Consider the following 24,458-nt stretch of genomic DNA (forward strand, 5'->3'; position numbering starts at 1 on the left):
ACATTATTGGTATAAAGACTGTAATGGATTTGGTGCTTCCTGACTGGAGGATTTGCTGTTTCCTGACTCCACAGTAGTCAAAGCCTGATTATAGCAGTTGTAGTGGTAGTGGCAGTGGTAGTGGCAGTGGCAGTGGCAGTGGTAGTGGTAGTGGCAGTAGTAGTAGTAGTGGCAGTAGTAGTAGTAGTAGTAGTGGCAGTAGTAGTAGTGGCAGTAGTAGTAGTAGTGGCAGTAGTAGTAGTAGTAGTGGCAGTAGCAGTAGTAGTGGCAGTAGTAGTAGTGGCAGTAGTAGTAGTAGTAGTGGCAGTAGTAGTAGTGGCAGTAGTAGTAGTGGCAGTAGTAGTAGTGGCAGTAGTAGTAGTAGTAGTGGCAGTAGTAGTAGTAGTAGTAGTAGTGGTGGCAGTAGTACAGTAGTAGTAGTAGTAGTGGCAGTAGTAGTAGCAGTGGCAGTAGTAGCGGCAGTAGTAGTAGTAGTGGCTGTAGTAGTAGTAGTGGCAGTAGTAGTAGTAGTGGCAGTAGTGGCAGTAGTAGTAGTAGTAGTAGTAGTAGTGGCAGTAGTAGTAGTAGTAGTGGCAGTAGTAGTAGTAGTAGTAGTAGTGGTGGCAGTAGTACAGTAGTAGTAGTAGTAGTAGTAGTAGTGGCTGTAGTAGTAGTAGTGGCAGTAGTAGTAGTAGTGGCAGTAGTGGCAGTAGTAGTAGTAGTAGTAGTAGTAGTGGCAGTAGTAGTAGTAGTAGTGGCAGTAGTAGTAGTAGTAGTAGTAGTGGTGGCAGTAGTACAGTAGTAGTAGTAGTAGTGGCAGTAGTAGTAGCAGTGGCAGTAGTAGCGGCAGTAGTAGTAGTAGTGGCTGTAGTAGTAGTAGTGGCAGTAGTAGTAGTAGTGGCAGTAGTGGCAGTAGTAGTAGTAGTAATGGCAGTAGATGTAGCAGAAGTACAGACATAAGGAGTCTAGTCTGTTTTGTTTTTGCTGCTTCCTGACTCTGCACTCGTCTGACCCGCTGCAGTGCTTCATGTCTGTGGGTAATTCATGACCTCGCTCCCCCTCCACCGCCAGAGGCTTTCCCTTCTCCCTCCTCCCTCCTCCCTCCTCCCTCCTCCCTTCTCCCTTCTCCCTTCTCCCTCCTCCCTCCTCCCTCCTCCCTCCTCCCTCCTCCCTCCTCCCTTCTCCCTTCTCCCTTCTCCCTCCTCCCTTCTCCCTTCTCCCTTCTCCCTTCTCCCTCCTCCCTCCTCCCTCCTCCCTCCTCCCTCCTCCCTTCTCCCTTCTCCCTCCTCCCTTCTCCCTTCTCCCTTCTCCCTCCTCCCTCCTCCCTCCTCCCTCTTCCCTTCTCCCTCCTTCCTTCTCCCTTCCCCCGTTCTCCTCGTCTTTTCTCCTTAGTCACCGTTTGGCTCGCTCTCGCTCGGCTTGGCACAGATCTGAGCAGCGCTAAATGACACGCAGAACCGCTCCGGGGTTTCACTTCTACGATTTTGACGTTTTACCTTCATGCATGTTAACAGACGGCAAGAAAAAGGAAAAAAGAAGATAACTACTAATAGATCATTTTGTCTTTTTTTGTATGTTTTACTCTTATTAAGCAGATTGTGGCTTTTGTTAAGATTGCTGTATATATTATTTCACAAATGCAACAGTCTATCATATGAGGCGGTTTGTCTTGTTAATTTCACGCTTTGTTACTTAAAACTGTGTAAAATATTCATTAAACAGCAGCCTTTGGCACACAAGTAAATAAGAAAATAACACAGTTTCCAGCTTTTGAAACGACAGCTGAGTGTTGGGTTTAGGCTGTACCACAGACGTCATATTCTGTCTCCAAGCGCTGGTCGGATGACGTTTTTGAAGCTCACGATAAGGGCGGGACATCAGGTGAGCTGCAGATAAGGCGGTGTTTGTGTTGTGGTGAGAAAACAGTCAAATCTCCAGGTATTGTGGGTCGAGTAAAGACAGGGCGGAGCTGAGAAACGCATGAGTCACTGGGTTTGACAGGTCTAATGCGACGTACAGGCCACAACAATGTCATTTTGCGGTATTAGGGCGGGCAATACGTGACGGGAAGCTGAACGTGTAATCCCTAATGATCGTTTATTTATTCAGCCCATGACGCAACTTCCAAATACATATCACACAAACAACATATAGCAACATAACAACCAGTCTCTAACTTAGTCTGCAAATACTTAAACTGCAAATGGGTTTATACGATTTTATAATGTTGACTTTCTCTGGCGTATTTATACCTGTATTTAAACATATGAGTGATAGTTTTACATCAATTGAGTAGGTATTTGTGGAGAAAAGTCTGTTGAAAATGACAGGAAGTGACATCACACCAGGGACACTCATTCCAGTCAAAGTTTATGCATAATTTACACAAAGAAACAACTTTTTTGGACATTCTAAACATGAATTCAACAAAATAAATGCGTTTTCATATACCGGTATGTCAATTGCAAACGGGAAGTGAAATTATAAACCTAAAAACTTTTGCATTATCATTTTCAGTTAAATATATCAGTCTTGACTGCATGTTGGCTGTCAAAAGCTTCCATTAGAAAAGTCTGTATACGTTTTTGGAAGTTTCAGTAGCGGTCGATCACTTTCTGATCTGCACACGCCAAATGACCATGAGCCGTTTGTCTTGGCCAACTGAACGCTCATAAAATGCAAAACGACATATGGACAGTACACGGTGAAAAACACAATAAATGACACTCGGGTCTGTCCTCTGCTGGAGCGTGGAGCTGCGTTCAAGTGAAAATTATTGAATCCGTTGTGTCTTGAGGCTGAGCGATGGCGACAAAGACACTGCTCTCCATCCACACATTCTACTGCAGAGCGCTTGTACTTCCAGAAGCAGCAGAGTACTTCAATTACCTATTTAATTACCTCTTTACGGCAGTACAAAGTTACTACTAAGTATACGTGAATCCGAAATCAAAATCGTGGTCCGACTCCAAGAAAATCTGCATTTTTTTTGGTTTGTTTTCTTGGCACGTCTTTCCCCCTCCGACATGACCATCTGCAGATCTTTATTATGTAACTTTCTTGTCTCCACGGTGATGTTGTTGTTGTTTTGCCTGGAAAGTTGGTGCGACCTTAAATTCATCCGCCTCGCGTTTATTCCTTTCCCACATGTTTTTTACTGTTTAAAAAATACCATGAAAAACATATATTCTTGATGTGAGTGCGTTCGCCTCTCCACAGAGCTGACCTGTAACGCGCTCGTCTGATGGTTAATGTTACTGCGGAACATTTAGTCGGCGGACTTTGCATCAGAAGTCACAGAATGCGTCAGAAATAAGGACATGATATGTTAGTTAAAGGAGATGCCTCGTCTTTTAAGCCATTTTATGTTGTTTTTATGCAGTTATTTATGCTAAAATGTGCTCAAAACAGTGCATCAATTACCCAGAATGCATGCAAGAAATGTGTTTGACTGATTTGACCCTTAACTAGTTGCAAACCTGTACAATTGCACTTAGAATATTCATTTAGAGCTGTAAATGCTGCATGTTTTTATGTATTTGTGCATTTGTTTTCCTGGCCTCACACGCCCTCTGGTGGTCAAGGGTGAGAAGTGCCTGCAGCTGTTTCCACTGGATCCGCTTTAACCTTATTTGCATTCATTAGTTTAATAGGCTGTAAAGCTGATATAAGGACTTGGATGACACACAGTTCTTATCATGGGCGACGCTGCTGCTCTGTGTATTGCCATTATTCACTTTGGATGGACGTTTCCCCATTGCAAAGATGTATCACGAGCAAATGATGCACCAACTAGCAATTATATTTGATTTCTGCACATAAATTCTCATGTATTATCGTTAATTTGAAGGATACGGTCAATGGAAAAGCTATTATTGGGTGATGCAAGTATAAGATTGTTGACTTGTGCTGTGTGTTTACTTGATAATGCAATATTACAATACTTTTAATCAAGGTGTGTGTGATAAAGAGGTGGGCAGACGCGAATCAATCAGTCAATGCTAAAACTAATATTGAAACTACTAGATACGCGTTTGAAGTATTGGTACTGAAAAATTAACAAAAATGAACCTTTTTAAAATGTTTTTTAGAATGATCTTGCTCTTTATCATAAGCTCACATAATAATACTAGAGAAACTTCCATTGCGTTGTGTTGAAAATGAAATACTGTTGTCTAAAAATGTATTGTTTTTCTATTTTTTGGGAATAACCTGATAATTTGATCGAAACCTGATTATCAAAAGTGTCAGATAATCGTGTATTTTTAAAGTAACAGTTTTATTTGAAGAAAAAGTCCATTGAAAAAGACTTTAAAACTATTTATATTCCATTTTTGTCCCTTTTGCCACATTAGTTTTCCTGATTGTACTGGTTTTGTTCGCTCAGAATAAGGATAGATGTTTTGAACGTGTGGACCTATTTTTGTCACCACTTTATAATAATTACGCCTTAATCCGTTCAAGACTTGATAACTCTTAATAAAGAATAGTTGATTGAGAAAGATTCAGGCTTAGCAACAACTCAATCAGGGGGTTATGTTTAGAATTAGGGGTTTTTAAACTGTTTCTTCAATATTAATTAAGTCTTTGTTCATGCTTTATTATGAGTTAGTAGTTACGTATAGTATTATAAAGTGTTCCTATACATCTGGCATTTATATTATGTGTTTGTGTTTTTTTGTGTCTGTACATTTGAATATTTCCTCTAAATGGATGTGGCTCACGGACTCCGTTGCTTGTGCCGTTTCTTGTTGCAGTTCTGGCAGTTCGGCGAGTGGGTGGACGTGGTGATCGACGACCGTCTCCCCGTCAAAGACAAGAAGCTGCTGTTCGTGCACTCGGCCGAAGGCACCGAGTTCTGGAGCGCTCTGCTGGAGAAGGCCTATGCAAAGTGAGCCTCGTGTGTGTGTGTATTCGGTCAATTCGAATGGTAAATAGTCGTATAAATGGCAAGAAAATCGGCGTAACATGGTACATCCAGGGGCAAAAAAAAAAATCAACATTTGGGCCATCCAGCTGCCTAAAGAATACACGTGAAGCTTCATTTGAACACTTGAAACGTGACTGCTCTGCGCGCTACTCCACAAACCTGTTTTACCAAGAAAGTCAGGCTGTCACGACACACGAAGGTGATCCATCGTTAAAAGATGACAGAACAAAACATTCAGATCTGTCCGTACGACTGTGGATGATTATAGAGTCTCTCGCCCCAGTGTTTTCTCAGAGCAGAAGTCATGAGACGTTCGAGGGTTGGTCAGGGTCATTGTCATTTTCAGACACCTTCAGGCACTGCTCGAGTTTGTCTGTCAAATGTCTTAGCGGTGACGCAGAGGTGGGAGTGCGAGGGTCCATGAACAGCTGACACTATGATGAGAGCAGCAGAAGCTTTTAAAGAGTGATTAGAAGTGTGAGCTGAAGGTCCACAGATCGTCCTCAGAGGAGCCCTGTACAGTCAGTCACATCAGGGGAACACGTAAAGTTTCTAATGGAGGCATTTGCCTGAACTTACAGTCAACCATATCGCCTCATGATGTCTCCGTCGTCACGTCAATCATCTGTTACAAAGCGAGAACAAGAGGCTCTTCCACACAGTACTTTCTTTACTACTTACTCTTTGTTTATTATATATCTAATTTGGAATAGTTCTTACATGACATGATTAATACGTTTTAGTTCCAAAGACGCAGCCAGATGCCCAGCCCCATTGTGTTCAGCGCATTACCGTAACTGATGTAAACAATGAGCAAAGTTAAATGTTTGGAATATAATTAATGATGATGGGCTTTTCAAAATTTGCCAAAAAAAAGATGATTTCAGACACAACATTGCTTTGGAACGTTTGTAGGAAATATGTTATTATTATATCAAACAGGTTAAACAGGTTTTGTGTCTTTTGCATCACTTGAAAACTTGCTACTTGATTTCCACGAATAACTTATGTCTCAGCTGTATTCGAAGAGCTGTCAAAGTGACGCATTGTTCTTGGAAATGTTTGCTAAGCGTGGAGACTCAGGAGTGGCTTTAAGGAGCTAAAGGTGACGTTTACATGTGCGTCTGAGCTCGGGCTACAGCTGTGCAGACTTCAGAGGCTGTACTCGGTGTACTTCTGCAAACATCATAAATATAGTCCGAGTACGATACTGTTTACATATTCAGATTGGTGGATTCAAGTTTTCTATGACTGACTCTGGATAGTTATAATTCTAATGACGCAGGCAATAATTTCATATCTTCTTCATTATACAGTTGTATCTTGTGACATATTTTGTAAGCTGTATTTGTCTCATCAAACCAAAAAAAAAACAACTGAATCATTTATGATCTTAATCCCAATTAAGCATGTCAAGATTATTTGGTTAAAATCATGATTATGCAGAATACAACAAATAAGTTGCTTATGTTCCATCTGTTCACCAGGAACCTAAACCGATTTTATCTATCTTATAATGTGCATAATTTATAAGTGTATTATTAACTATATTATTCAGAAAGTTTGATTTCATAAAGAAGGAACAATTATTATTATCATTATTGATTATGATCTATTAGACCATTTGAATGAGAGAAAATTAAGCATTTTACTGTTACTGTTAAGAGTTAAGAGTTGTTGGATCGGTTCCGAATTACACAAATATTTCATTGTAATTCAGGTTCCTGGATGTATTTACGTTATGAAATTATGACAGAAAATGCCAGTTTGATGCTTTAGAGCCAAATGCAGCGTCCACATTTCCGTATTCCCTTCCTGTTGCAGGTTGAACGGCTGCTACGAGGCCCTGTCAGGAGGAAGCACTTCAGAGGGTTTCGAGGACTTCACTGGAGGAGTCACAGAGATGTACGAGCTGAGCAAGCCGCCCTCTGACCTCTACAGCATCATCAGCCGCGCCGTGGAGAGAGGCTCCCTGCTCGGCTGCTCCATCGACGTCAGTAACGCACGGCAACGCACTTAAGTAACGCACGGCAACGCGCTTTAGTAAAGCACGGCAACGCGCTTTAGTGACGCACCGCAACACACTTAAGTAACACACCACAACACACTTAAGTAACGCACTTAAGTAACGCACCATAACACACTTAAGTAACACACCCAACGCACTTTAGTAACGCACTTTAGTAACGCACTTTAGTAACGCACTTTAGTAACGCACTTTACTGTGAATAAATGTGTAAATACAGAGATTAGCAGCAGCACGCTGTGACCGAGTCCACCGTGAAAAGAGTTACGCTGAAAAGAGAGGATGTTTAGTGTGTACTTCTCTCAGACAAACCCATACTTTTGAATACTTCTTACACAAGCTTCTTCATACTAAATACCACCTCGGGAAATGATTGATTATCCAAGTGCTGCAGTCGATATTATTTAACACTATGCTGAACATCTTTACTAAATCAAGAGATAAGAATAAGATGAGAACTGACAAAGAACTAATTTGTTATTCTAAAAGGCAAAAACAAGATAATTCTGGGCTTAAACGGGGCTAAAATCATGGCTATATCTGGACAAAGTTGGGTTAAACCAGTTCTTAAGTTAGAAGTGGTGCAAAAGGAATAAAAAGTGCTCCAAATGAAACAGAATGAAACCGAATGTGAACAGAATCTCACGTAACACCAGTAATAACATACTTAAAACGATTTTGCATTTGGATCCTGGACTTTTATCGCCTTCAGATGTGTTTTAGCCGCGTGAACGTACGACAGAGCTAAAATACCGACTCTGGTTTCAGATTACCAACACCCGGGACCAGGAGGCCGTCACCTTCAAGAAACTGGTGAAGGGCCACGCCTACTCTGTGACCGGCGTGGACGGGGTAAGGCCCACACTTCAAACAAGAACGATGACAAAAATGACAACGTGTCCCTGAAATTGTATTGTATTTTCACCATGATACTCTTATATGAGTCTTAGATAGGTGTGTTACAAGTGAGATATTGCTCTTTTATATTAGTTTTTCACACATAGAGTAGGCACGTTTATTTGTAGAGCACAATTTGTACACAAAGTGCTTCACGCAACAGGAAAAAAGTGCATTAAAATCACAAAAAAAAGACAGAAATCACACGGTTCATGACATAAATGAGATGGTCTAGATTAGGCTTTACGTCGGTTTCCGTGGAGCAAAATGACCGTAATCAAAGTGAATCTAATGTCTAATGTCCAACAGTAGCGGATGTCACTTAAGCTGTGATGTGTTCTGTGCATCTTTAGGTGACGTACAGAGGAAGCTTGGCTAAACTGGTGCGGGTCAGGAACCCCTGGGGAGAAGTGGAGTGGACCGGAGCCTGGAGCGACAAGTGAGTACAAACTGCTTCATAAAAGGCCTCTCTCCTCGTGTGTGCGACTGGAGGCAGCGGGAGGCAGCGGGAGGCAGGGGGAGGCAGCGGGAGGCAGCGGGAGGCAGCGGGAGGCAGGGGGAGGCAGCGGGAGGCAGCGGGAGGCAGGGGGAGGCAGCGGGAGGCAGCGGGAGGCAGCGGGAGGCAGCGGGAGGCAACGGGAGGCAGCGGGAGGCAGGGGGAGGCAGCGGGAGGCAGCGGGAGGCAGCGGGAGACAGCGGGAGGCAGGGGGAGGCAGCGGGAGGCAGCGGGAGGCAGCGGGAGGCAGCGGGAGGCAGCGGGAGGCAGGGGGAGGCAGCGGGAGGCAGCGGGAGGCAGGGGGAGGCAGCGGGAGGCAGCGGGAGGCAGCGGGAGGCAGGGGGAGGCAGCGGGAGGCAGCGGGAGGCAGCGGGAGGCAGCGGGAGGCAGCGGGAGGCAGCGGGAGGCAGCGGGAGGCAGCGGGAGGCAGGGGGAGGCAGCGGGAGGCAGCGGGAGGCAGGGGGAGGCAGCGGGAGGCAGCGGGAGGCAGCGGGAGGCAGGGGGAGGCAGCGGGAGGCAGCGGGAGGCAGGGGGAGGCAGCGGGAGGCAGCGGGAGGCAGCGGGAGGCAGGGGGAGGCAGCGGGAGGCAGCGGGAGGCAGCGGGAGGCAGGGGGAGGCAGCGGGAGGCAGCGGGAGGCAGCGGGAGGCAGCGGGAGGCAGCGGGAGGCAGCGGGAGGCAGGGGGAGGCAGCGGGAGGCAGCGGGAGGCAGGGGGAGGCAGCGGGAGGCAGCGGGAGGCAGGGGGAGGCAGGGGGAGGCAGCGGGAGGCAGCGGGAGGCAGGGGGAGGCAGCGGGAGGCAGCGGGAGGCAGCGGGAGACAGCGAGAGGCAGCGGGAGACAGCGAGAGGCAGCGGGAGGCAGCGGGAGGCAGCGGGAGGCAGCGGGAGGCAGCGGGAGGCAGCGGGAGGCAGGGGGAGGCAGCGGGAGGCAGCGGGAGGCAGGGGGAGGCAGCGGGAGGCAGGGGGAGGCAGGGGGAGGCAGCGGGAGGCAGCGGGAGGCAGGGGGAGGCAGCGGGAGGCAGCGGGAGGCAGCGGGAGGCAGCGGGAGGCAGCGGGAGGCAGCGGGAGGCAGCGGGAGGCAGCGGGAGACAGCGAGAGACAGCGAGAGACAGCGAGAGGCAGCGGGAGGCAGCGGGAGGCAGCGGGAGGCAGCGGGAGGCAGCGGGAGGCAGCGGGAGGCAGCGGGAGACAGCGGGAGACAGCGGGAGGCAGGAAACGTGTGTCTGGTTTGAGAGTTCGGGGCTGGTTTGGATCAGAGCGGGTTATGTAAGCGTGATGATGTCATCGCCTCTGAGACGTTCACACTTTGGTCTTAAAACCTCAAATATACAACCAGACAATACTGCTGATGACTGTACGGGCTCTGGTTTAAGGCCTGGTTTAGTGTTGGACCTAGTTTACCGGGTTTAGTCCTGGTTTAGTCCTGGTTTAATTCTATCTTGATTTAGCGCTTGACCAAAGTCAGTCCTTGTTTAATTCTGCCTTTGTCCTGGTTTAGTGCAGGACCTAGTTTATTTAGTCCTGGTTTAGTCCTGGTTTAAGTCTGCCTTAGTCCTGGTTTAGTATTGGACCTAGTTTAGTCCTGGTTTAGTCCTGGTTCAAGTCGTCCTTAGTCCTGGTTTAGTGCTGGTTTAGTCCTTGTTTTAGCCCTGGTTTAGTTTAGGGTGCAGTCACACATGTCCCGGTTTGATTCCAGCTTAGTCCTCTCTGTTTAGTCTTGGTTTAGTTCTGATTTAGTTCTTTCTTAGTCCTAGTTTGATCTTGTTTAGCCCTGGTTTAGTCTTGGTTTAGTTTTGTGTAAGTCCAGATCAGGTCTAGCGACGCAGCTGATAATCGAGTACCTGTATTAACCCAAATAATGGATACAAATATGACTTAATGACTTAAATTGAACATAAAAGGCATAAATGTGTCTGTGTTTAGTTCCAGAGAGTGGGACAGTGTGGACTCATCTGCCAGAAGTCGGCTACAAAACAAAAACGAAGACGGAGAATTCTGGTGAGTTCAAAATGACGCGCAGTATTTAGTGTCACAAATGTATTTAATGTTAAATATTTGGCCTCAACAATGTGAGACGAATGATTTAAACTCTCTTTCGATACCATGGAAACGGCTTGATACAGACCACAGTTTTTTCTCAGTATTGATACTTCAAATGAGAATCTGGTTTTAATACTATTTGTTAGTATCAATTATTATGTGATATTGATACTTTTGACAACTATGGTACTTTTTTGTAAGTTATTCCAGATTTTTTCTTCATAATTAACCATAAAATGCGAACATTACGAGACTAAAGGTATAATATTCTGGTATAGTATAATTAAAACTCAAAAAGACCTCTCCTGGATGAAAATGGATCGTATCAGTAACACGCACAAGCTGATATTCAAAAACAACAATAAGACTTTAAGATTCTTGTATTTCAGAATCTTAAACTTGTTCAATTGTGAAGACCAAATTAACCTAGTCAGACGTATAACTATGCTCTTCCTCATACCGCGTTTACCATGTTCTAATTCATGTTCCGTTTGTTTCAGGATGTCTTTCACTGACTTTTTGCGCGAGTTCAGTCGTCTGGAGATCTGTAACCTGACGGCAGACGCTCTTCAGAACAGCCAGCTCAAAAAGTGGAGCTCCCACTTGTTCCAGGGCGAGTGGAGGAGAGGCAGCACGGCCGGGGGCTGCAGGAACTTCCCCGGTATGGACCTGCGAGAAAGTACAGAGGACCAAAGACTTTTACTTAGTCCCAGTTTAGTCTTGATTTGACTTTTACTTAGTCCCAGTTTAGTTCTGATTTGGCTTTTACTTATTCCCAGTTTAGTCCTGATTTGGCTTTTACTTAGTCCCAGTTTAGTCCTGATTTGGCTTTTACTTAGTCCCAGTTTAGTCCTGATTTGGCTTTTACTTAGTCCCAGTTTAGTCCTGATTTGGCTTTTACTTAGTCCCAGGTTAGTCCTGATTTGGCTTTTACTTAGTCCCAGGTTAGTCCTGATTTGGCTTTTACTTAGTCCTAGTTTAGTCCTGATTTGGCTTTTACTTAGTCCCAGTTTAGTTCTGATTTGGCTTTTACTTATTCCCAGTTTAGTCCTGGTTTGGCTTTTACTTAGTCCCAGTTTAGTCCTGATTTGGCTTTTACTTAGTCCCAGTTTAGTCCTGATTTGGCTTTTCCTTTGTCCCAGTTTAGTCCTGATTTGGCTTTTACTTAGTCCCAGTTTAGTCCTGATTTGGCTTTTCCTTTGTCCCAGTTTAGTCCTGATTTGACTTTTACTTAGTCCCAGTTTAGTCCTGGTTTGGCTTTTACTTAGTCCCAGTTTAGTTCTGATTTGACTTTTACTTAGTCCCAGTTTAGTCCTGGTTTGGCCCGGGGTGATTCCTCTTCAGTGAAATTTCTTTGTGAGTGTTTTAAATGTCAGAGATGAGCAGAGAGAGAAGAGAGTTCTCATTGACTCGACTCAGGAATGTGAACCGGTGGCTCCCATTTAAACGCTGAGTCATAAAACAATGACCTTTGTCAAAGATAAAGCCGTCATCGTGACCTTAGGCGCAGAGTGACCGGGACTAAACTGATGATAGAACGGAGAAAAATCGATATGTAATAACAAACTAATCGCCATGTATATATTTTTAGAACCAGAAATAAAATTGTAAACATGATATTCAAATTTTTAACAGAACAACGATTTCAAAATATTATATAGTATATTTTCTATACACAAGGGTTTTACAAATGGTGTATATCGACTTACTGTTCATTATATGATAGAAAGATTTGTTTATTATTCAAAATATAGGAGGTTTTGTTTTTAAGAGTTTTGTTTATTAGTTTTTTCTATTAAGAGTGTTTTTTTTTAGGCTTCCTATAAGTTATCTATTCTTTTACTTCTGTATCTATTTGCGTTGCAACACTGAAATTTCCCCATGTGTGGACAAATAAAGGCTATCTTATCTTATTGTAATTATGATTATTATTATCATCAGGAAAAAAAGTGCATTCAAATCACAAAACTTTCATTTCTACTCATTCAATTTGAACATATTGTATTGATCGTTCGTTCGTTCATTTTCTTCCGCTCGTTCCCGTTGTTCGCAGCGACGTTTTGGCTGAACCCTCAGTTTAAGATCCAGCTGCAGCACCCGGACACGCCCGGGGGCTCCGAGTGCAGCTTCGTGGCCGCTCTGATGCAGAAGGACCGCAGGAAGAAGCGGAGGGAGGGCCAGGACATGGAGACCATCGGCTTTGCAGTCTACGAGGTATTAACCTATATATATATATATACATTTATGTGCATTTCAGTCATCTTATTGTTCTATTGTAGTGTCTGACAATCTGTTTCATTTTGGGTCTTTTGCAGATTCCACAAGAGGTACTGAATTCTTTAAAGATTAATCGGAAAAGTATTCATTTTTTTCTTCTTTTGACATGAATGAAGGGATGAAAGAAAAGCTGTGAAAGAATTTGCGTCGTCGTGTGATGTTTCCCACCTGCTCGTCTCCATGGCGATGCTATTGTTTTGTCTAGAACAGGGTTAGGCAAACTTAATTAATTAATTAAATAATAGCCTGTATTTGACCGAAAAGTGATTTGATATTTAATTTTATAGATTTTTTTTTTTAGATTTTTTTTTCTATGATGGCGGGCCGGCCCTCCATTACATGCCTGGATTCGAATATGACCCTCGGAGGAAAATAATTGCTCACCCCTGCTCTAGAATGTTCCACAGAAAGGTGTAATGTTTTGTTGTTTGTTTGTTTTGAGCTGCATTCATAGTTTAAAAGAGATTGCCTCGCCACAGATCTGACCTGTAACTTGGACATATATCATTGCCGTACCTTGGATAAGCAGGTGGCAGACTCTGTACTAGAAAAGTTATACAGTGCGCCTTTAAAAAAATACTTTAATATATATATTTTTTTAATTAGGTCTTCCATTTTGTTCATCGCAAACCACAACATAGTGTAAAAAATATGAGATGTGACATTCGCCTGGAGGTCATTTCCATTTACACTGTTACTTTTCAAAAATACCAAAGCGACCCAATGTTTATGACTCAGACTCGCATCTATCTGGCATTTCATTCATAATGGGTTTTGTTGTTCCTCAAATAGCTTAAAAAAACATGTATTCCTCCTGTGAGCATGACCTGTAATTCTATAAAAAATTAGATATGTGTAAAGCCATACTCTGTAACATTCTGTGCACAGCAATAATCAACTGAACATGAGAAAAGATATCTCAAATGTACTTAAATCTAGTAAAAACTGAGGCAAATCAAAATCAATTCAAATTCAAGCTATTTGTTTTTTAAAGATGTTGTTGCTTGTAGGATTTATTAGACAGGAGAGGTAATTGTGAACTGGGGGGTGAGAGTGAAGGGAGGACATGCAGCAAATGTTAGAGTTGACCACCGGGCAGCACAAACTCAAGCTATTTTTACACATTTAAAAAATATGTTCTTTTTTAGCTGTTTAGTATTGAGCTATAGCATAAGCAAATCAACATTATACAGTTTATTTATAGTAAACCGCAACATTGAGCTAAAACAGCTTAGGAATAGAATCAGGTCCAATGACTTCCTGTTTGAAACTGATAAGCTCCGCCTCTTCATTTCAGTGTAACGAGCAGCAGATTGTCATTGACATGTTTTTCATTTTTGAAAAGTGGCTCAGTGACATTGTAGAACGTGTCACTTGGAGTCTACACTTTTCAAACAATCGCAATTAAGTACAGGAATGTGGGCGGGGATAGGGGGTAGGTGAAAACAGGACTTTTCTGAGCACTTGAGCCGTATTTGCAGGACAATACAGGATCACACATGCAGGAATCAACCAAAATGCAGCTTTGAGTAAACTTTAAAATAGTTTATTGTAAAAACGTGATTTAACACTGTTTTTTTGTGTGGCAGTTTGCGGGTAAGTCGGGGGTGCACTTGAAGCGCGACTTCTTCCTGACCCATGCCTCCAGCGCACGCTCCGAGCTCTTCATAAACCTGAGAGAGGTGAGCTCCAGGCTGAAGCTGCCGGCCGGAGAGTACATCATCGTCCCCTCCACCTTCGAGCCGCACAAGGAGGGCGACTTTGTGATCCGCGTCTTCTCCGAGAAACCCGCCGACACCGAGTGAGTGAAGCAGCGTATTTATTTTATTTTATTTATTTTATTTATTTTATTTATTTTATTTATTTTATTTATTTTATTTATTTTATTTATTTTATTTAAATTTTATTTAAAAAAATAATAATAATTGTAGTTACAATTCTTAAATTACATTTTTTTTTTACTAACCCACATTTCATTAGAATCTCAGTCTTAAGCATATTTCTATCTGGTTTATACAATTTATATTATTATTAAATTAAGTTTTGACCCTTTTGCCTTTTCTCAAGTTTTGTTTTTTATCTTTAGTTTAGTTCTGCCCTTCTTCTACCCCTGTTCCTCTTTCTCCTGTTTAGATCTGGTTTATACACAGTTTTTAGTTCTATTCTAACCTGGTTTCAGCTCAGTCTTAGTATAGTGTTGGTTTAGCCCTGGTGAGACTCGGAAAGTCAAATATTTAACTAGTTGGTGCTTGATATCAAAGGTTTGAGCAGTGCTTTTCTGAAGGTCACTGAACAAAAAAATGGACATCAAACCATTAGAATTGGAAAATGTACAACACAAACAGGAAACAATATATTGATCCATACAAAGGAGATTTGGTGGTTGTAAGTGAGTTTGAAAAATGTTTGTTTCGCCCTGTAACCAACTGGTTTCACATTCAAGACCCAAAGTTGCACAGAAAAGCTCAATTTTTCATTAAAGAGAGACAGATCTTTAAATTCAAAATACCAGAGTTTTTATATCTGCACTTTTCTCACCAGAGTGAAGAGTAAAGTAAAGAAATCCCTGCATTTAGACCGCTCTAGCTTTACTACTTTGAACAGCGTTACTCTTTATGTCATGGGTGAAATAAAAGTAGTAAGATTAGCTGAGGACATATTGCATTTTTAACGATAAACTACATATATCCCGTGTTTTCCTTTCTGCGTGTAAATGTCTCCCCGTCTTTTCCTCCAGGGAAATGGACGATGAAATAGCAGCTGAAATCCCCGCAGACGTAAGAGTCCAAACCATCCGTCAGAGGAAATACATATCGTGTGACCTGCTTTTGACGCTTTTGTCTTCATGTTACAGAATTTTCTCGACGAAAGCCAGATTGATGCCGGTTTCAAAAGCTTGTTCAGGCAGTTGGCTGGACCGGTGAGATATTTTAGGATTTTACTAAACCTGCGTTAAGTCTAAAATGTCCCAAAGTGTCTGTAATCGTGATCGCTTTCGACAGGACCTGGAGATCAGTGTTTCTGAACTGCAGACCATTCTTAACAGAATCATCGGCAAACGTGAGTCAAATTAGCATATTTTTGACAGCCCTTTTGCATTAGTATGTCGTTATTAATTAATTAAACGTTTTGCGCAGACAAAGACTTGAAAACGGACGGCTTCACCAGAGAGTCTTGTCGCAGTATGATCAACCTTATGGACGTATCCTTTCTTTTGGCTTGTATTTGGAGGGAAAAACATAATTATATATCAGCATGAATATTCGAGTACTGGAGCTGTTTTGAGCTGCGTGGGCCATACTGACATAATGAATCACTTTATTTATTATTTTGAAATTTCCAGAAGTTATTTTGAAAGTTCATCAGAAATGTGCATATATGGACCGTAAAATGAACTATTAAAGAGGATTAAACTACTACCGTATTTTCCGGACAACAAGTCGCACCTTTTTTCATAGTTTTGGAGTGCGACTTATACTTATGTTTATACTTATATACTTATACTCCGGAGCGACTTATATGTGATATTATTTGTTATTCTCACACTTGCAACCGCATTTCATACTCCAGTGCAACTTATATATGTTTTTTCTTCTCTATTATGCATTTTTTGGCTGGTGCGACTTATACTCCAGTGCGACTTATAGTCCAGAAAATACGGTAAATGTATCTATCGTGTATGATTAATGAAACTAAATAAAATGACCTTGAAAATGAAGTTGGGCACCATATTTAGATTTAGATGTTGCTTTGAAAATTTTAAAATTTAAGTGTGTACCGTGACATTTTACATTTGTCTGAAAATTAAACCTCAACTAATACATTTAAAGACATTTTTTGATCAGCATTTCTGTTGGATTGAAAAAACATTGTCTGAATATTGTTACTCAATCAAATGATCGAGATATTATGTTTGTAAAGTGAGTTTTTCATGTCGCCTCTCCACAGACCTGACCTGTTACTTGACTCGTGACGTAAGCTAGTTGTTGTTGTTGTTGTTGTTGTTGTTTTATGGCGGTTGGCCAAGTGTCGGACCTTCGAAAAGATGGATAATAAAGTTACCGTATTTTCTGGACTATAAGTCGCACCAGCCAAAAAATGCATAATAGAGAAGAAAAAAACATATATTTTGCACTGGAGTATGAAATGCGGTTGCAAGTGTGAAAATAACAAATAATATCACAAATAAGTCGCTCCGGAGTATAAATATAAGTAGAAATATAAGTGAAAGTCGCACCCTGGCCAAAACTATGAAAAAAGGTGCGACTTATAGTCCGGTAAATACGATACATAGGTGCACCACTTTACTCTACAACCAACTTTTTTTTAATTTTAATGTTTTTTATCTGCTTTTTTTACGATGTTTTTAAACTGCAGCTCTCGTAATGGCGTTTCCAGTTTGTAATTCAACGTATGTACTTTGTAGCATCAAAAATATGCGTAATTTAATACCAGGTTGTGTTAATGTTAGTGGCTGTAGAGCTTTATTCCTTTATTATTCCTTTAACTCGCTGCTTATTCAGAAAGACGGCAGTGGAAAACTAGGTCTATCCGAGTTCCATGTCCTTTGGGAGAAGATTAAACGATACTTGGTAAGTTTTTAATTTTTTTTTTGTATAAATACATTTATATTTATGACTTTATGTGTAGAGAAATGTTATGATTTTACTCTACTTTACTATACAATTATTTACCTATCGTTAGAATAAGTATTAACAATGTTCCCTTAAGGTATTGCATGTCATTTTGGAGAAACATTTGATCATAAAGTGACAATCATTAGGCAATTTAGACAAAAATGTGAATTAAAACCTGATTTTAATCAATCCCAGTCCAACATTTTATCTGATTGTAGCATTTCTGTATTTGTTTTTAATAGGAAAAAATGTAGATTTGCTGAACATTAAAGAGAAAGATGTTAATCATTGCCGTTCAACACACAAAACGGCCAACCTTAAGACAGAATGTGAATGTGAATCATATCGTACAATCAATGGATCCTCGCGTCTCCTGCTGTTGATTTAGTCTGCTGTTATTGGCTGGTTTTCAGTGCCCTTGCGTCATCACATGGTTTGTTTTGTGCTTTTGCCAATACTTCCAGACAGGAGCACAACCTTCACGTCTGCAACACATTTATAACCGTTTCCTTTCTTTCCCGTTGCACATTTTAGACCATTTTCCGAGAGTTTGACTGTGACAAATCGGGCACAATGAGCTCCTATGAAATGAGGAAGGCCCTGGGATCCGCAGGTATTTGGAGAACTCACGTTTTCATACTTAAAGTCACTCTTCTGGATGATTGTGCCACATTTTGTCTACATGGAAAAGTCATTGCTTTAACTGGAATGCATGTTTTGAGCACTGAAAACATTTATAATTGAATAAATACACACTATATATGTTCAATGCCATACCGTGGAACATTCCAGCAAAGCACATCGCATTTATTAGAGCTGGGACGATATACGATCATGATACATAGTGCGTATATTGCAAGTCAGTGTTAAGTACTGTAAACCCATAATATTTTTTTTATTTATCTTTTTATATTTAAATGTTCTGAGGCCAACACCAGCTGTGGCCGTGTTCAGGGGCCGTGTTCAGGGGCCGTGTTCAGGGGCCGTGTTCAGGGGCCGTGTTCAGGGGCCGTGTTCAGGGGCCGTGTTCAGGGGCCGCGTTAGGGGGCCGTGTTTTAAAGGCCACGTTCAGGGGCCGCGTTTAAAGGCCGCGTTTAAAGGCCGTGTTCAGAGGCCGGATTCAGAGGCCGGGTTCAGAGGCCGGGTTCAGAGGCCGTGTTCAGAGGCCGTGTTCGGGGGCCGTGTTCGGGGGCCGCGTTAGGGGGCCGTGTTTTAAAGGCCACGTTCAGGGGCCGCGTTTAAAGGCCGTGTTCAGAGGCCGGATTCAGAGGCCGGATTCAGAGGCCGGATTCAGAGGCCGGGTTCAGAGGCCGTGTTCAGAGGCCGTGTTCAGAGGCCGTGTTCAGGGGCCCCTGAGCATGTGCAGAGAAGTGAAGCAACAGCAGCGGACTTAAAGACTATCTTTAGAGATAAGTCTGTGTTTGTGTTTGTAACAATCAGATGTTAGTTACAGTACAAATACAGGTAGTATTAGTTTAGTAGTTTAGCTCATTAGAACCCTTCTCATTAGGACCCTTCACGCAGGGGACCGGGGTCAGTCTGCATCTCTAAAAGTCCCTGCACGCTCCTGTGTCCTGGCCCTGTGTCCCGGGCCTGTGTGTAGAGAAAACACAAGAGCAGTTAGAGCGTGCTCCCGTCACATGTAAACACAGGCACTCACACGTAAACACAGCCCGCGGTCATACCAGATCTGGGACGCTGAGCAGGAAGGGGCCTCGGGCGGGGGCGATGCCAGGTCCCACAGGGGGGCAAAGGGGGCAAGACACACGATTATACTGAGTGTTTATGAGAGTGTTTACAGCATGTGTGTCATGTATGTTCATTAACAAGCACGTAACAAGAACGATTGGACACATTATATAGATATTATAAAGATACATACGCTCAGCACAGACGTGTGCAGATGCAGATAGCACGCTGATATGGGAAAGAATGAATTTAAAGTGATGTGTCCATCCTGGAGACGCCGGTCATGCTGCGATGTCAAATAAATATGGGAAAGCGTGTCTGGAATGTTATGTGTGTGGTCTGTCATTTATTTGTGATTTGAATGCATTTTTTCCTGTTGTGTGAAGCACTTTGTGTATGAAATGTGCCCTACAAATAAACTTGTCTTGCCTATAGTATTGCGGACTAATTTTGTATCACATCTTATCCTCGATTACCTTTCCATTGTTTTTTTTGTAGGTTTTAACTTGAACAACCAGCTCTTCCAGCTCATCATCCTCCGCTACACCGAGGCCGACATGACGGTCGACTTTGACAACTTCGTCACGTGTTTGGTCCGTTTGGAAACCATGTACAGTAAGTCCACGCGCTCGTCCGGATTCAGACCTCGGTCCTGTCGTGGCCCATGCGTTTTATTGAAGAAATATTGAAGATCTAAATGGTCTTGTCTTTTTGTTTCGCAGAGACCTTCGTGACACTGGACACGGATAAAGATAATGTCATACAGCTAGATTTTGTCCAGGTACGTTTTTGGTTTTTGCGATATACAATACGCACTTCCATAATTAAAGCGTTCTGGTAATTATTACAGTAGTTTAATTTAAAAAGATCAGCAGTTTGATGGGCACAGTAGTTGTCTTGCCATTATAGAGAAAATAATGTGGTCATAGTGTCACGAACAGCAGAACGGAGCCAATTACAGAGCTGGAAACAGGCGATGATTTAACAGTCTTTAATTGAACAAAACAGAAAAAATACAAAGTCCTTCCAGCGGTGGTCAGATCCAGCATACAGCGGTGTCAGAGACCAGGCGAGAGTCATAGTCATAAATCCGTTCCAGGTTTTGTACACGGGCAAACGGCAATGTCAGAGGTCAGGCAGAAGGAATACTCAAGGTCGATGACGGCAAACAGGATCATGAGGGGTAGGCAAGAATCAGAAGTCAGAGTCAGAACAGGAATCGAAATATCAGAACGCTCGAATGCTGGGGCTAAACAGGGCAACGCAGACAATCTCGCACTGACGCAGAGGAAACAAACACCTGAAATACTACACCCAGTGATAAACAACCAGATACAGCTGTGAACCCACGCACAGGTGAGGAGAGCCTGTGATGAGCTGAGAGACAAGGGGGCGGTAACCAGAGAGACAAGGGGGCGGTAACCAGAGAGACAAGGGGGCGGTAACCAGAGAGACAAGGTGGCGGTAACCAGAGAGACAAGGGGGCGGTAACCAGAGAGGAGAACAGGAAGGGAGGGGGAAACGAAGAGGAGCAGAGACAGAAAACCTGTGAATACATGCGTTCGCACATCCGGGAACTTGTGCAGTGGCAACCGAGTCCGCCATTTTGAAAGGGGCACAACAGCACGTCTGCTACATACGGAATCCAGGAAATATGAGGCCAAAATGCCTGCTTAATCTGTTAGGACATTGCTCTGTTGACTGACCAAGAAAGTATAGCTTTGTCGTGTGCCTTAGTTTTGCCGTTATCGTCTAAAGAAAGTATTCGTAGCTCGTTATGCCGTAGAAAAGGATGCAGTCATGTTGTTTTTTATATATATCGCGTGCCCCTTTTAAAATGGCCGCTATGGGGAAGTCCCGGCTGTATGACATCACCGCGAACGCATGTATAAAACAAGACAAACTATACATCACCAGACCAGACGGTGACCATGACACAGCAGCTCAAACGCTGTCCAATACGACTCGCCTCCAGTTCTAAAACATAATTGTGAAGTATTTCTATGTTGAGCTGTTTTATGGTTCATATCTGTTATTACTGGGCTTATCTGCATGAAACAAAAGAACTGGCATGACGTTGAATGCCTTGGTCGTCTCACAAACACACCATTTTCTAGCAATCTCTAACAAATAATGACATTAGTGGATCATACATTTGTGACTATCCCTTAGAGTTACTCAGGCTCCTTCACCTCTGTCCGCACACAACATCTTTTGTACGTTTTATGACTCGTTTAACTGTATTCACGTGCGTCATTTCCTCTCCTTAGTGGATTTCGCTGACCATGTTCGCGTAGACGTGGACGCAGCCCAGTGACCGTCGCCGGCTGCAGTGTCTTTTACAGAAGTGCCTTTTTTTTTCCAGCTCCAGGGGCCAACGCGGATGTACGAGGTCCGTTGTGCACGTGCCAAAATGTAGTTTAAACAGTAGCGCACTGCGAAAACGGCCATCTTACATTAGTTATAAGTAGCCAAGTGCATTCTGTTGCGTCTAGAAATACAGTATTGCACTTGAATGAAGAAAAACAATACGTCAGAATATACTTCGCCTGATTCTAACTTGTATAAGATGTGTTGTTTTTCCTGTGTATCCATGAGCAGCCAATTATATACTATACAGCAAAAAACATAGCAACAAAACTATGGTCTGAGATATCAAATTAGACTCAAAATCGTATTTTTTATGTGTTTAAGAGTTTATAAAATAGAAAGTGTGTCTTAGAAAAGGATCAAATGTTTACAAAAGCAAAATGAAATGCTTATATCAAGACTTAACGCCAATTTCAACCTTGCACTTCTGCATTTTTAAAAGGTGAAATGATGCGATATTTCGTTGCCTTATCACCTCTTTTAGTTGCCAAACAGCCAATTAGTATTTCCGAAGACGGCAGAGTATGACGCGCTTGTTATTCGACTGATCTGGCAACAAAATGCTAACAGAAATAGTCAAAATATCGATCACATTTTACGTTTATTGTACATTTCTTCACTGTACGTTTTTATCAAGACATTCAGCGCCGCCTGTAAATTTGCTGCAAACGTTTGACAGTATGATTTTCAGATTCTGATGTCAAAGCGAGTACTGTATTCAGGAGGAACATCGCGTGCTCATTTTCGAATGTCCAAATCTTGCCTTTGTAGCGACACTGCTGGTCCGGCCACGGCAATTAATGCAGAATCAAATGTACTTTTTAAACATGGTTATCTCTTTTATGCATGGCACTTTTTACAGCCGAAATATGAACTTTTACAAGCGTCTGGGAGTGAATGCAACAAAGGGATGTGTCGGCGTTGTATAATCGTGCTTTATTTTGAAGGGAACAAGGAAATTCGGGTGAAGGGTCGACAGTTTGAGGTGTGTAGATGCATGCGATGTCCGTCTGCTTCATTTAACCGGGGAATTCAAAGTGTTTTAACGTTAATGTGCCACCATCAGCCTTAACATTATGACCACATGTTAAGACTGCCGGTATGTTGTCATGGGGATACCTTTTAGTGAGTAGAGATAATGTAATGGTAATAATAAAACATAAGAATAATAAAGAAATAAAAGAAAACATCACAATTTCTTTACAATTTTACCCCAAAAGAATTAAGAAATAAAAGAAAACATCACAATTTCTTTACAATTTGATCCAAAAATTGTAAAGAAATAAAATAAAACATCACAATTTTACCCAAAAAATTTCAAGAATTAAAAGAAAAAAATCAACAATTTCTTTACAATTTTACCCAAAAATCGAAAGAAATAAAAGAAAGAAATGGAAAAATGTTTCAGTCTAAAACAGATTCACTATTCTTTACACCAGATTTATGAAACTTATCAGACTTTATGAGTGAGAGTAACGTTAATTGGACATAAAAAGCCACCATTTTATCCGTCTGTGTCTAGATCCAATTCACACTTTGTACACAATTATTTGTGAAGCCTTTTTACGATTAAATTGTGACCTAAATGTGATTGTAGGGCGGGCCCTTTTCCCCCCGGAATCTGATTGGCCGCTACAGGTGCCACCCCTCTCAAAATAATGTCAAGTTCAGTTACTTTGATTATATCACCAGAACTATAACAGATACAACAAATGTAACAAATGAGGAAATCGTTCCGGTAAATAAACACAAACGTGAGCATGCAGTTGATTAGATTGTTATCTGTGATCAATTCAAGGTTTAATTGTGTCTGAGTTGCATATTGTGTTATCTGACATCATGTTTTTAATCAAAAATGCATGAAATACAGTGTCCCCCGGGGGTCGCGCTATGATGTTGAAATGATGACACTGTATTTAAGCTCTTTTTTGATTGAAAACGGTCAGCTTTGGTGAAATTGGGTCAGATGACGCAATAAACAACTGAAATAAATACAATTAAACCTAATTTTTTAATGGTTTAACACAGTTTTACAGGCCTGGTGCCCCCTCTGAGTGGAGACAGTGTAGCCGCGCCCCTGGCAGGTGGTTATAATATTACGCCTGATTGTGCATTTTAGAAAAGGCAGCTTTGAACGCCTTTAAAAATAAACAGAGCATATTATATAACAATGTATACAGTAGACTTTTCTACCAATTACTCTACCAATGTTTTTATTTTTTTTCCAGTTTATAATGTAGTGATTGCCAAGTCTTTTGTTCTGCCTGTGATGGAAAATGCCAGCATTGAGTTTCGCCTTATCATTTTCAGCAATTGTTTTACACTTCTTTTATGTAACATATTGTTTTTTAATTACTTTGACAATAAAAAAAAACCTGGTTGAACTTGAATGTCGAATGTTTGAATTCTAAAAAATAAACACAACACAGAGAATAAATATTGTAATAAATAGCCTTTAGTAACAAGATTCAAATACAAAAAAGCAGTTCAAATAATATAATATACAGTAAAATACATCAAATATTCACATTCATTGTTAAGTTAAATTTTCTTTACACATTGATCAAACAGTTTAAGTTTAAAAAGCTATAAAAAGTTTCATTATAAGTTAATCTGGAAACCGTTGTTACAGGAAGGTTTACAAGGTGCACTTTGATGATTTGGTTTAAGATTTCTCAGACGACATTTTGACCTAAGACTTAAAATAACAGCCCAATAAGATCTTAACGTTAAAAGGATAAATAATGTTGTTAAATGGGGTCTTCTTTATATATATATATATATATATATATATATATATATATATATATATATATATATATATATATATATATATATATATATATATTACAAGGTTTCAACATACAGAAATGTGCAAACGTTTTTGGGTTTCACCGTTTGATTTTCTAACTTTCCGTTGGTTGAATCAACATTTTTGTGAAGCTGAGCGAAGGCACTGCTGTTACGAATTTGGGCTTTACAAAAATAAATACAGAAAAATAAAAAGTAGAACTAAGGGCAACAACAAGAGTGCAGAATAAGTCTTGTATTGATAAAGAAGGGCACAAAAACTACAAGTTCTCCTTTTCTATAAGCCAAAAAACCACTAAAGAATTTAT

General features: G+C 41.5%; 1 protein-coding gene across 1 annotated transcript in view; it reads left to right on the forward strand.

Annotated features, from left to right (window-relative positions):
- The window catches only part of capn1 (calpain 1), a 46,051-nt gene extending 22,385 nt beyond the window's left edge, over positions 1-23,666 (forward strand). The window contains exons 4-21 of the mRNA XM_072458463.1: positions 4,737-4,870; positions 6,734-6,902; positions 7,704-7,787; positions 8,186-8,271; positions 10,250-10,324; positions 10,867-11,027; positions 12,420-12,580; positions 12,682-12,693; positions 14,233-14,444; positions 15,381-15,420; positions 15,498-15,563; positions 15,646-15,703; positions 15,781-15,845; positions 17,167-17,235; positions 17,815-17,893; positions 19,468-19,584; positions 19,692-19,750; positions 21,240-23,666. Of these exons, the coding sequence (XP_072314564.1) occupies positions 4,737-4,870; positions 6,734-6,902; positions 7,704-7,787; positions 8,186-8,271; positions 10,250-10,324; positions 10,867-11,027; positions 12,420-12,580; positions 12,682-12,693; positions 14,233-14,444; positions 15,381-15,420; positions 15,498-15,563; positions 15,646-15,703; positions 15,781-15,845; positions 17,167-17,235; positions 17,815-17,893; positions 19,468-19,584; positions 19,692-19,750; positions 21,240-21,266 (1,674 nt within the window). The 3' untranslated portion in view covers positions 21,267-23,666. The remainder of the gene's footprint in view (positions 1-4,736; positions 4,871-6,733; positions 6,903-7,703; positions 7,788-8,185; positions 8,272-10,249; positions 10,325-10,866; positions 11,028-12,419; positions 12,581-12,681; positions 12,694-14,232; positions 14,445-15,380; positions 15,421-15,497; positions 15,564-15,645; positions 15,704-15,780; positions 15,846-17,166; positions 17,236-17,814; positions 17,894-19,467; positions 19,585-19,691; positions 19,751-21,239) is intronic.
- Positions 23,667-24,458: the final 792 nt, after the last annotated feature.

Source organism: Eucyclogobius newberryi, unplaced genomic scaffold, assembly GCF_026437365.1.
Source record: "Eucyclogobius newberryi isolate DKJ021-1_F unplaced genomic scaffold, fEucNew1.0.hap1 SCAF_22, whole genome shotgun sequence".
NCBI lineage: Eukaryota > Metazoa > Chordata > Actinopteri > Gobiiformes > Gobiidae > Eucyclogobius > Eucyclogobius newberryi.